A 12,747-nucleotide genomic window follows, 5' to 3' on the forward strand; every position below is an offset into this window, starting at 1 on the left:
TAGTTTTGAAGTGGTTGTGTGAGGCAGCAGTTCAGGTGTTTACCTATGCCGCCATCTTGGTTTCTCCTCAGATCAATGATTCTTATCATTGATGTTTCTCTCTCTCTCCCTCTCCCTTCCTCTCTAAAATGAATATATATATATATATATTTTAAGTGCAAGGGCCCCATGTCCTGGAAGCAGCAGGGAGGAGGGGAAAAAGAATACAGAAAACCAGAAGCCAAACTCCCTGTCATGGTCATACTCCCGCACCTTCATCTGGCCCCACCTCTGGCCTGACCTTGACCTTCAGCTGTTAGGCTGTGGGGACCCCAGAGCACTGGTACTGTCAGCCAATCTCAGGGCCGCTGCCCAGCCACCTCCCCCCCGGGAGCACCGAGGTCTCACTCGCCATTCAAGGGTCTGAGGTGTGTGGAAGTTTGGGGGAGGGGGGCTGAGGAAGCTCACAGACAGGTGCGGACTACAAGCGAGAACGAGTGGTACCTGGGGCAGCACCATGGAGTAGACAGTGCTCCCGTTCCCAGGGGAGTCCTGCTCCTGCCTCCGCTCCTGCAAGACAAACAGGGAAGGCATGTGGCAGCATCAGCAGGCGCTCAGCCTTCCGGGTTTGGGTCACATGGGGAGAAGGGTGCAAAAGAGAGGCGCTCCCAGGAGCTGGGAGGGAGCGCCTGGTCCCGGGACGGAGAGGCATGGAGAGCAGCCACCGGACAGCTGCTGGGACGAAGCACCGCGGAAGGGCCGGCCCGGGGACCCTGCCCACTGAGCGCCTGTCCTGCGCAGAAACGTCCCTTCATCGCCTGACTGTTCGCCGCAGACTGTGCACTAAGTCAGGTCGGAGCCTCGCTGCAGCCACTGATTCCAGGACTAGATGGTTCCGAGCCCCAGCCCAGACCCAGCCCAGTCCCAGCCCAGACCCAGCCCAGACCCAGCCCAGACCCAGCCCAGTCCCAGCCCAGGCCCAGCCCAGGCCCAGCCCAGTCCCAGCCCAGACCCCGCCCAGTCCCAGCCCAGACCCAGCCCAGGCCCAGCCCAGTCCCAGCCCAGACCCAGCCCAGGCCCAGCCCAGCCCCCGCCCAGGCCCAGCCCAGTCCCAGCCCAGCCCCCGCCCAGACCCAGCCCAGGCCCAGCCCAGCCCCCGCCCAGGCCCAGCCCAGACCCAGCCTAGTCCCAGCCCAGCCCCCACCCAGACCCAGCCCAGGCCCAGCCCAGCCCCCGCCCAGGCCCAGCCCAGACCCAGCCCAGTCCCAGCCCAGCCCCCACCCAGACCCAGCCCAGACCCAGCCCAGTCCCAGCCCAGACCCAGCCCAGCCCCAGCCCAGACCCAGCCCAGACCCAGCCCAGACCCAGCCCAGACCCAGACCCAGCCCAGCCCCAGCCTTGCTAGTCCGCGTGCCCTTGGCTCCAGCCAGCCCCCTGCAGTGCGCAGCTGGGTGAACCGACTCAGGGCCAGAAGCTGTCTCCCTCTCTCAGTGCTGCCCCCCATGGGGTCCGAGGTCATTCCTGCCCTTCCCCCTGAGGGTCTGCTGCCAGGAAGGGCTCTGGGGGTTCAGCAATCAGCCATCCTTTTGTTGGGGCAGAAATAGGATCCTGGGGCCCAGCAATAACTGTAAGGAATATGAATCCTGCTCTGTTAACCAGGATTGTTTTGTTCTGATTAAAGAAGACACAGCCCAGACGGCCTGGCTCAGGGGTTTTGACCTATGAACCAGGAGGTCACAGTTCTATTCCGAGTCAGGGAACATGCTCAATCCCCAGTGTGGGGGCATGCAGGAGGCAGCCGATCCATGATTCTCTCTCATCATGGATGTTTCTATCTCTCTCTCCCTCTCTCTTCCTCTCTGAAATCAAGAAAAAAAAAATATTTTTTTTTAAAAAAACAAGGCATATTCTAATCCGGCTGGAGTTGCACAAGGAACCTGGGAGCTCACCTGAAAATGCAGCCCATCCTCCCCGCCCGGGAGCTGCCTGTTGTCATGGAAAGATGAACAATCTTGTTGCAGAAACCAGAGAGGCCCCCCATACCCCCCCTTGCAAAACCCCAGCCTGCATTGCCTGTAAACTGCCCATTTTGCATGCCCATTCCTATCCCTTTTGCCTCCTTTCCATGTAACCTCTGTCCTTCTACCCAATATAAGCAGCTGGCTTATGGGGCGGGGGGAGCTGATGTGTGTGGCTGACCTGCTGCTCTCCATGCCCCGGCCCGCAGGACTGGGATATACGCTCCACCCTATCTCTGCTGAATTGGCTCCACCCCTTGGTGTCTGGTCACTTGGAGGCTGGGGTGGCACAGGCAGCTGGCAGAACCCGACTCTGTTGCTGCTCTCTTCTTCCCAGGCCTGCGGGAAGCGTCCCCAGAAAGGCCCAGCGGGACCCCGTGGGGGGAGGTGGAGGCCTTTGGACAGAACCTTGGGGACAGCGGGGACGAGGCCACGAGAGATGAACCCCTGGCTCAGAAGCACAGTAATGGGCCTGAATCCCCAATAGATTTTTTTACTCCTAAATACTCATTTTCCCCAATATTCTCCTCCATTTTCCTAATCTAAAGTGACCTTCACTGAGTAGGGCCTCCGTGGCTGTAGGCATTTGTATTTGCTGTGATTTGTACTAGGTGTGGCTGACGGGAGAGGCACAGACACCCCGGTATTCTGCTGCTGGGCCCCGACACGGCCCCACAGAGCCTCAGGGAGCTGCCTCTGTTCTGTGGTTCCAGGAGGCCCCACACTTGACTTCCTGCTTCGCTGCCCAAGCCAAGCACCAGGATCGGTGGCGGGAGGAGGGTCCTTCCAGTCCCTCCTTTCCCACCGGACAGTTCAGCGACCCGGCCTGTCCCCACACCCTGTTCTGCAGCCCCGCCACGCTGGCCTCTGCTTCCCCTCTGAGCGCCGCCCTGCTCACCGCTCGGTGCTGCTCTCTCCCAGCACCTCAGCCAGACTCAGGCCTCTTTTTCCAAGACTGCGCTGCCTCGGCTGGTCGGCCAGCACCCTCCCCGCTGGGCAACGACCAAGGGCCCCCAAAGGTAAACCTGGACTTACAGGGGCAGGAGAATTCGTCAGACGCAACATACAAGGTTGCACTCATCCTGAGCCTTAGCCCAGCCTCAGGAAATGAGGGCACCAGGGGGCCACCATCCCTGGTGGCTGGGGGTCCCCATCGCTGCTCAGCAGATACAGTTCTGCCCCCAAATGCCCTTTGGCCTCATTTCATCGTCTCACCCCCAGTTTTCTCTGTCCACCCACGGCCAGGGCTAGAACGCTGAGTGGGACAGCGATGGGGGCTGAGGCCACCTGAGGCAGCAGCGGGCTCTCTGGCCCCTGCTCAGCAGGGCCCTGCTCCCAGGACACTTCCAGAAGGAAGGAGAGAAGCCCGCCCTGGGGCCACACCTGGCCGCTCCGGACGGGCAGGCTGCATACATCTTCATAGATGGTCAGCGGTCCCTCTGGGCGGGGCTCTGTGTGGAGGGAAGCAAAGAGCAGAGCTGCAGAGTCCTCTGGGAACTGGACCAGGCGCTTGCTCCCGGCATCCCACCCTCGTCCAAGGTGGCGAGACCTTGAGGAAGGTTCTAGAAGGGAGGATGGTTAGTGCTCGTCCCAGGAGACTCAAAGAGCTCAAGGCAGCACCCGCCTGATAGTTTCCCCCAAACCAGCCACAGCCAGTAAAGCTGCTGTTAGGGATCAGACCGTGCACATCTGGGGTCCCCCCGGAGCGAGACCTGGGAGCAGCCATTGCTTTCCCTCCCTGACTCGGGCACACGGCCCCTTCCCCCTGCCCCCCCCCCCCTCCCCGGCACGGGGAGGCAGGTCAGGCAGCCTGTCCTAGGGACCCTCCCCTTACCTGCCGGCTTCCTCCCCCTTCTCCACACGCAGACGCAGGTGAGGGTGCCGAGCAGCGTGAGTATGGGAACCACGATGATCATCGAAAGGGGCAGGAGGCCGAGCTCTGAGGGAGACGGAGACATGGGCTGAGGACTCGCCTTCTCCCCGCCCTCCCTCCCTGCCTGCTGCACTGGCCGCTCCACCCCACTCGCTGGGGTGCTGCTCTCACACCCTGTCAGCTCAGGTCAGAGGTGTCTCCCTGCTCCGCTGGGAGGCGCCCAGGGACACCAAGAGCAGGGGCTCCGCATCGGACGCTGCCGCTAAGCTCTGTGCCCTGGGGCAAGCGCCTCAGCCTCTCCGGGCCTGCTTTCCCACAGGAAGGAGACCATGTATCTACACAGCAAGTTCACAGCATCGGGTAGATCCGAGCTCAGTCACTGCTACACAGATCCATTCCTTTGTTTTAACTCGGCACACATGTCTGCTCTGTGCCAGGCCACTCCGTCCCGCCTTCTGCCGCCTCTGCTCTTCCTGCGTGGACTTCTGTGCCAGGGCCTGTCCCGCGCAGCCAAGGGCAGTGCCGAGCGAGCAGCGCAGGGAAAGGAGGGCAGCGCCCCGAAGCTGCTGACGAGGTCCTCACAGGCATCACCTCACTTTGCTTGAACAGCAGCTCTGCCAGGCGTTTAGTAGGCGCTTCCCCGTGTGCCCGCGCTTCGGCTAGCTTGTGTCCGTTTGCCAGGAGAGCTTACTTTGTGTCCCTGTTTGGCTATAAGTTCCTCAAAGTCAGGGACTGCAGGCAGGTTTTGCCCATGCTGACATCACGTTAGGTCTTATTTATCTAAGAAAAAGCGGTGCACAGTGGCTCCGGGTAACTCTCAATAAGCACAGCAATGAGCCAGTGCCTCTGGCAGGTGCCCGTCTGATGCTGCCACAACCCAGGCCCTGCTCTGGGACCACAGGGCTTGGGGAAGGTGTCCCCTGAGAGGAGGAAGCGGGTCCCCGACAGCCAAAGGAGAAAACAACTCACAGCCAGGCTGGGCTGTCACTCACCAAACAATGAGGCATTTCCTATGGGAAGGAAGACGCCGTCTTCCAGGAGGTTCTTGATGGGGACAGAATTCTCCCCAGCTCCAGACGCGCCTGGCTGCCCCGGACCTGTGTGCCTAGAGGCCAGGACCCTGGCGAAGGGCCCCAAGACCTCCGGCTCCTGCTCCTGAGCCTGGCTATGGCCCAGCACCCTCCACCCTGTCCCAGCCCCGAGCGTGGCACTCACTCTGGCCGGCGCTCCCACAGCCCTGGCCGAGCTGGAGGCTCCGGCTGGCCCAGCTGACGGGGTTGCTGGCGTTGCAGGTGTATGTGTGCCGGCCGCCGACATCGATCTGCTCCTCCAGGCGGAAGGGGCTCCTGGGCGTCGGGATCCACTCGCCCCCTCTGTACCAGGTGTAGGTCACATCACCACCTCCGGAGGCCGAGCAGTTCAGAGTCACTTGGCACTTTCCGCTGCCCAGGGCCTCCGTCTGCTCCAGCAGCTGCAGCTCGGGCTCCCCAACAGGGTCTGGAAGCAGAGGCTCTGATCAGGAAGGCCTTCAGGCACCTGCCCGCGCGCCCAGCGGGGCACTCACCCAACACGGACACGTGGAAGAAGTGGGTCCTGACGTCGCCCCTCTCACTGGTGACCTCCAAGGAGTAGGTGCCGCTGTCGTCCTGCTGCGCGGCCTCGAGGAGGAGACTTAACGCGCTGATGCTGAAATGGAGCCTGTGGCTGCGGTCACTGTAGTTCCAGTGCACACCTTGCAGACTGGCGTTAGCCTTCCAGGTGAACAGCACGCAAGCGCGTGGGTTTGAGCGCAGCTGTACCTTCCATTCGAAAGAGCTCACGGCTGTGCGGGTGCGGCCGGGCCCTAAGCAGAGAGACGTGCCCGAACGTCGCACCACAGGTCCATCCGGAGCCAGGGCTTCTGGGCAAGAGGAAGCGGCTGCAGGCAGAAAGGGTGGCAGGCCTCAGCGCGGGGCAGCTGGACGGGACTTCCCTGGAGCGACGCAGGGCCCAGAGCCTGAGCCGGAGAGCACACACCCTCACTGGCGCCCCTTCTGCCGAGCTCGGAGGCAGGAGGCACCGCAGCCCACAGCAGAGGGATCGCAGCACGGAGCCGGAGCCGGAAGGCGGTGAACGCTCTGCAAGTGTTAACCCTTCACTTCACAGCGGCCCTAAAGGTTCTCATCCCCGTCTGACAAGCGAGGAAACAGATTTAGAAAGAACTTAAAGTCACAACCCCTAATTATACAGTGAGAAAGATGAGCTTGCAACACAGTCAATTTGGCTTTAGAAGGTGAATTTTAATATATTTTTACTGATTTCAGAGAGGAACGGAGAGAGAGGTAGAAACACCAGTGATGCGAGAGAATCATTGATCATCTGCCTTCTGCCCACCCCCTCCTGGGGATGGAGCCTGCAACCCAGGCATGTGCCCTTGACCGGAAACGAACGTGGGACCTCTATTCACTGAGCCAAACCAGCGAGGGTTGAATTCTTTTATTTATTTACTAGAGGCCCGGTGCACGAAATTTGTGCAAGAGCAGGCCTTCCTTCCCCCGGCTGCCGGCACCGGCTTCCCTCCGGCACCTGGGACCCGGGCTTCCCTCGCAGCCCCGGCTTCGTCTAGAAGGTCGTCCGGTCTAATTAGCATATTCCGCTTTTATTATTATAGATTTTTTTTATTGATTTCAGAGAAGAAGGGAGAGGGAGAGGGAAAGAGAAATAGAAACATCAGTGATGAGAGAGAATCATTGATTGGCTGCCTCGTGCACTCCCCCTACTGGGGATTGAGCCCACAACCCAGAATCGAACCTGGGACCCTTCTGCAGGCCAATGCTCTATCCACTGAGCCAAACCAGCTAGGGCTGGAGGGTGAATTCTTAACTACAACGCTCTAAATAAACATCCTATCTGATGTGACGTCCCCCTGCAGGGGGACCATTGGTGACCATTGGTGGCCAGTGGTGACACTACACGTTCTGAATGGTCAGACCAAGTAAGACGAACACTCCACACTGAATTCCCAGCGCCCTCCATGCCCTCCCATAGAGCTGGGCTCCTACCCCCCTGGAGAACTTGGCGCAACAAACTGGTCATTCTTTACTCATGTTTGCCAGGTTTTCAGTCACTAGAAGGTCTCCACAAGTATTGCTCCGTAGAAAAAAAATGGAAAGGCAAGAAGAAAAATACACTACCCAGGCACCTCCCAGCCTCCTGCCCGGGTACCTCCCAGCCTCCTGCCCGGGTACCTCCCAGCCTCCTGCCCGGGTATCTCCCAGCCTCCTGCCCGGGTACCTCCCAGCCTCCTGCCCAGTTCAGGGTGGGAACTGTTGCCCAGGAGGGTGCCCCCTGCCCTCGCAGAGCAGCCAGAGCGGGGAAGAGCAGGGGCTGTCCCTGTGGCAGTGTGGGCAGGAGACTTGCACAGCATCGCCAGTGAGGCAGGAAAACCAGGCTGTCTGGGTGGGCTGGAGAGGGTCAGAGAGAATTTGGAGGAGAGATTAGGAGATGGACTATTGATACAAACAGATCTGTTAAAACGAGGCTATTAGGACAAGAGCGATGGGGGAGGGGTTTGGATGTCCACATGTGTTATAAGTACAATCACTCAGCCACACCTTCACCCCAGCATTCCCGCAAGACACTGACCAAATAACTAAAGGGCTTATAATTACTGCTTGGTTAACAGAATACGTTCCTTTGATGGTGACACCTGAGGTTGACGCACACGACGGGGGGATCTGCCTGTGACCACGCTGAGAGCAGACTGGACCCGCCTGGCCGTCTCTGTGATCCTCAGACTCTTACACCTGAGAGCGGGCCAGCACGCCAAGCCCTGCACACCGGCCCCGAGGGAATGGAAAGTCATGAATAAGCTTCTAGAAAGGGCTGGGCATTCCGTCTGCACTGTCCCCACTGTCCCCAGAGCCCTGAGGAGTCCGGCCTCTTCCTGTGTCAGCACGGTTCCTGACCCCGGAATCCGGGACCTGGGACCAGGTCATACTTGTGTTCCACAACACACGCTAGTGCCTGAGATAGGAGTCAGCTAAGGAGTTGTAATCTGATCACAGAAGACCAGGTGAGACATGCTAACCGATGCCCCCACTAAGAATAACGAAGAAAAAGGGGAAAATGTAAGGGCGTGTTGTCAAAGGCGTCCAAGAGCTAATAAAACGGTGGGGAAATTTTATAAGAAAGCATTTTTTTGGTTTTAAGATGGTAAGACCCACTCTGGCATAGCTTTCTTTGTTTAAAAACATGTATTTCTTTCATTGATCTCAGAGAGGAAGGGGGAGAGAGAGAGAGAAACATCAATGATGAGAGACATTGATTGGCTGCCTCCTGCACACCCACCCTGGGGATCAAGCCCGAAACCCGGGCATGTGCCCTTGGCTGGAATCGAACCCAGGACCCTCAGTCTGCAGGTCAATGCTCTATCCACTGAGCCAAACCAGCTAGGGCAAAAAAATGGTGAAATATTAAGGGCCAGGATCTGAAAGAAGGAAATTCAGAGGGTTCTCGGTTTTTACTGTTGTTCCCTGGAGGCGTCTTCTGACTCCATGGAAAGCAGCTGAAGGGCTGAGCAGCTCAGCAGAGTTCACAGTCACCTCCAGGAACCAGGAGAACATGGAGCTGAGAAGGGCGCCCTTAGAAAGGAGGCGTGGTGTCTGCGCCCACCAGGCTTGGGGCGGTGCCAGGAATGGCTACACACTGAGAATTAAGAGTGAGCAAGAACCCCCGCCGGAGAGGCCACCTGTCACCCCAAGGTTGTGGGTTCGATGCCCAGTCAGCCAATGAACGCATCACCAAGTGGAGCAGCAGATTGGTCCCTCCCTCCCTCTCTCTCCCTCAAAAGGAGGGAACAAAAACATTTTTAAAGAGTGAACAAGAACTGGGCCAGCTCTCACAGAGACTCAAACCCGTGTGGATCACGTGCACCGACTTCGATGACAGTGTTCCAGGGTCTCTCCTATTTCCAGCCCGGCTGGCTACTTGAGGGAACTGTAAGTTATTCCTGGAGGAAAATACCATAAACCAGAGCATTAAATTATTCTAAAACTTTTCATAAATGATGCCCAAAATGAAACCAAACAAAACAAACAAAAAACCAGCCTCACAGAGGAAACAGCACGGAGCAGGCCCAGGCCCCGGGGAAAGGAGGCAGCAGGGTAAGCCTCGGCGTGATTCTGTTCATCGTGCTCGGGACTGAAGCTTAAGTTCGAGCATTTCAGCAGAGAACTAGTGTGACAATGCAGACATGGCCATTCCCTTTGCAATTCTACTTTGCAGATGCTTCCGAAATTGGACCTTTTTAAACCGATTTTAGAGAGGAAGGGAGAGGGAGGCAGAAACGTCAATGCTGAGAATCACCGCCGGACCGCCTCCTGCAGCTCCCGACGGGATGGAGCCGGGCATGTGCCCTGAGGGTGGCCTCCCGGTCCGTGGGCGGTGCTCACCACTGAGCCCCGCGGCCGGGTGGAACCAGGCCTGTCACAACGCGCCGTGGAAATGACCCCACGCGGCCGCCAGCCCCGCGAGGCGCCCAGGCCGCTTCCAATCGTGGGGAAATGGAGTGAGTGGGAAGCGGGCTGGGATCGCAAGACAGAGGTGGCGCCCGCTGAGCAGGTGTCGGCGGCCTGGGGAGGGCGGGAGGGGGGAGCGAGGGGGGCGGGCGGGCGGGGGGAGGGCGGAGGCGTCTGACCCAGCGGGAGGGAGTCGCTCTGGATGAGGGGAGGGGGTCTGGAGCGCCCTCAGGCGGAGGCGCAGGGGGCCTCGGAGAGTGGAACTTCCACCAGCGACTAAGGTGTGCTGGTTTCTCAGCGCAGGGCGGGAGGGCGGCCCGCAGGTGGCTGCGGGTCTGTGGAGCCGAGAGCCTCAGATGCTGGCGCAGGGCGGTCCCGCAAAGCCCCACAGCGGGTCCCGCGCCTTCATTCCCCACCACTCAGGCCTGCTCTCCCCGGGCAGCCCTGACCTCCAGCGGCCACCTGGCCGCAGCCCTGCTGGGGACCCGCACCCTGTCACTCGCACACCGTCTGTCCGAGAAAAGGAGGGCTCCTTTCAGGGTGCGTCACACCCGTGTGCGCCCTACTTCTGTCCAGGCTGCGCCCTGGCGTGCACTGTCCCCCCTCCTCCCGAACTCCTCTTCATCCTGCAAGGCCCCTTCCCAGGGTCTGCACCAACAAGAATCTCCATTTCTCAGGTCTCTGTTCTCTAAGCACAGCTTGCCTCTGAGCAGCCCTTAGCATTTTCTGTCTTTCCTTGTTTGATGTCACTCTTCCTCTAACAGTCGGGAAGATTCTTAAGGATAGAATCCACATCTGTTTCCCTCACAAAGTCTTGCATATGTCTTGGAACATAACAAGGGCTTAATGAAGCTGTTTAATTAATTACCTAATTAATTAAATTCCAAAATCTTCCTCAGTTAACTCCCGGAAATGACTCTAATGTAGCACCCACAAAAGGCTCACAGAAGCATCACAACAGAAAACCTGGACGCGACCCAGCCTCCTCAATGGCAGAATGGATGAATAAACTATCGTATGGTAGACAATGACATCTTATCCAGCCATGAAGATGATCGGCTACAAATTATATAACCTCAGCAGATGTGGAGCGAAAGAGGCCAAATACAAGCGTACCTACTGTCTCCGCCCATGGGGAACTACCCGAGGGTGCCAGTGTGAGTCGGGGGGTTGTCTCTGGAAAGGGGGGAAGAGACACGGGAGGGAAGGCGTGGCCGCACGGGCTGTCCATCTGATTAGCAGTGACATGTGCCCTCTGTGCCGGTGGCACGTCGGGGGAGGTGTGCCGTGAAGCAGTGGCTCCCATCCCTGGTGATTTCTGCAGGCCGAGCTCGTCCAGCGGGCCCAGCATCTCTGCCGGGCTCTCTCCTGAGCCCCGCACGCCACCACTCACTCTGAGGAAGAGAAGAGCTTGCCGGACCGCCACGAAGAGCGTGTGATTCCCGCTGGGAAGTGGCTTGTCAGCCGCAGCCCTTCAGCTGACCCGCAGTGCTGCCCCGTTTTGTCCGCAGCCTCCAGTGTGTCCTTTGGGGTTTCCTCAGAATGCACAGCCAAAACCGGAATTTAGGGTCCAAAGTGAACTTTAGGACCAAGGCCCACTCCTGAGGGCAGTGCCCTGAAGGTCCCCCAACTCATCTGACCCAAACTCCTCCCCATCTGCCTCAGATGCTTGAAACAAATTCCCTTCCTCAGTCACCGCGCGCCTCAGCCCGTGTGCGGGGCGCTGCGTGGCGCACTAACCACCTGCAATCACGTGCTGACTCCCAGGACAGACACCGGCCGGGAGAGGGAGGCCGTGGAACCCAGGGTCTCATACAGCTGCTCAAAACACGTCCAGGGAAGGAGTGGGAATGGAGATTAAAATTAAATGTTTCACAACATGATGTAATAATACAACTAAATATCTCCTCAGTTAAATACATGTTCCCTGAAGCTAAAAGTGTTGAGGCCTCCCTAAATTCCTGGTTACAATTATAAGAAACCTCAGCAAAGAGCCACACAGTCAAGGTTTATCATCTCATCTCAACGTTTTCTTACTTTCTATTCAGGAAGTGGCCGAGGAAGGACGGCTGCACGGCCTCCCTGCACTCCGATGACAGACTAAGTGAGCCAGCCCGGCCTCCGCGCTGGGGCGTGAGCGCTGGGGCTGGACGCCTGGCTTCGCAGCGCTCGGCCCTGCGCCTCTCCTCCCAGCCTCGCTGCCCCGGGAAGCGGCCGCGCTTTCCCACTTCACACACGAGAAACGAGGAAACCAGAGGCGAGTTCCCATCCTCACGGCCACAGAAGCCATATAACTCGCACTTGACTTGCTCCCTCTCGTTCCCTGAGAGTCTGTGCCAGATGCTAGTCTACATGCCGAAGAGGCCGCAGTGGGCAGGACAGACAGAAGCCTGGCCTCGAGACACTGCCTCCCAGAGCCGCACAGAGCAGCCTGGGAGGCAACATAAACAGGGAATCCGGATCGTGTGTCAAACGGAGACGCGCTGCAGGGAGAAGTAAGCCCCGCGGGCTCGGGCCTTGCGGTGGCAGAGGTGACATTTCAGGAGGAAGGAAGACATCACTGAGGAGGGGGTTCGCGCGGAACACCGGGGGTGAGGAGTAAGCCGGGGTGGGGCGGGGGGCCTGAGGCCAGCGTGGCTGAAAGGCAGTGAGCAGCAGAGGAAGGGCAGGCGGCCAGGGAGGCAGAGCCCGCAGACCACCAGGCGCTTCCTCTGGCGAAGTGAGCAGCCGGTGGAGGCTGCAAAGCTGAAGGTGGTGAGGTCCCTGCACGTGTCATTAAGTTCTGCAGGAACCCACGTTTTTAAGAAAACATTTTACTGTCATCATGTCTCCTGATGGGATGAAATGAAACAAACCAACCCCCCAGGCGCTGGCCGGTGGCTCAGTGGTTACAGCGCTGGCCTGAGCGACTGAGCACCCAAGGTTGCCAGTTCGATTCTGGGTCAAGGGTGCCAACGTCTTTAGGAGCAAAGGGGCATTACTCTCAAACAGCTCACAAGCCATCGTTAGCATACGCTTCCCGGGGCACGCTCACACGCGATGTGGAGAGAAAAGGGAATGAAGCGAAGGCGATTAGACGTTAGCTGGTGAATCTAGGTGAAGAAATACAAGCATTTTCTTACAATTGCTCTGGAGCTCCAAAATTTTTTCAAACTACACCTTTAAAAAATTAAAACAAGAGTGGTTTCTGTCAGCCTCCACCAGGCCAGCCCCACAGGACCCTGCAAGCGGTTTCCTTAGCCCAAGCCCGTGCCCCCCGCACCCAGCGCCGCCCACCAGGGCTGCAGAGCTGCCAGCAGAGCCGGCGCTGAGGGAGAGCTCGCCCCATCGCAGCCTCATCGTCTCATCTCGGCCTTGACCTTCTGCCACTCTCATCCCC

The 12,747-nt window shown here is 58.7% G+C and overlaps 1 protein-coding gene across 1 annotated transcript; it reads right to left on the reverse strand.

Annotated features, from left to right (window-relative positions):
• Nucleotides 1-288: 288 nt before the first annotated feature.
• Nucleotides 289-12,371, reverse strand: CD244 (CD244 molecule; the record flags this gene model as incomplete). The annotated part of the gene is made up of 7 exons (XM_080647769.1): nucleotides 289-300; nucleotides 484-549; nucleotides 3,213-3,448; nucleotides 3,832-3,936; nucleotides 5,086-5,367; nucleotides 5,435-5,770; nucleotides 12,350-12,371. The coding sequence occupies 7 exons, from the start codon at nucleotides 12,369-12,371 to the stop codon at nucleotides 289-291; spliced, it is 1,059 nt and encodes a 352-aa protein (XP_080503895.1).
• Nucleotides 12,372-12,747: the final 376 nt, after the last annotated feature.

Source organism: Plecotus auritus, assembly GCF_963455305.1.
Source record: "Plecotus auritus genome assembly, chromosome: 12".
NCBI lineage: Eukaryota > Metazoa > Chordata > Mammalia > Chiroptera > Vespertilionidae > Plecotus > Plecotus auritus.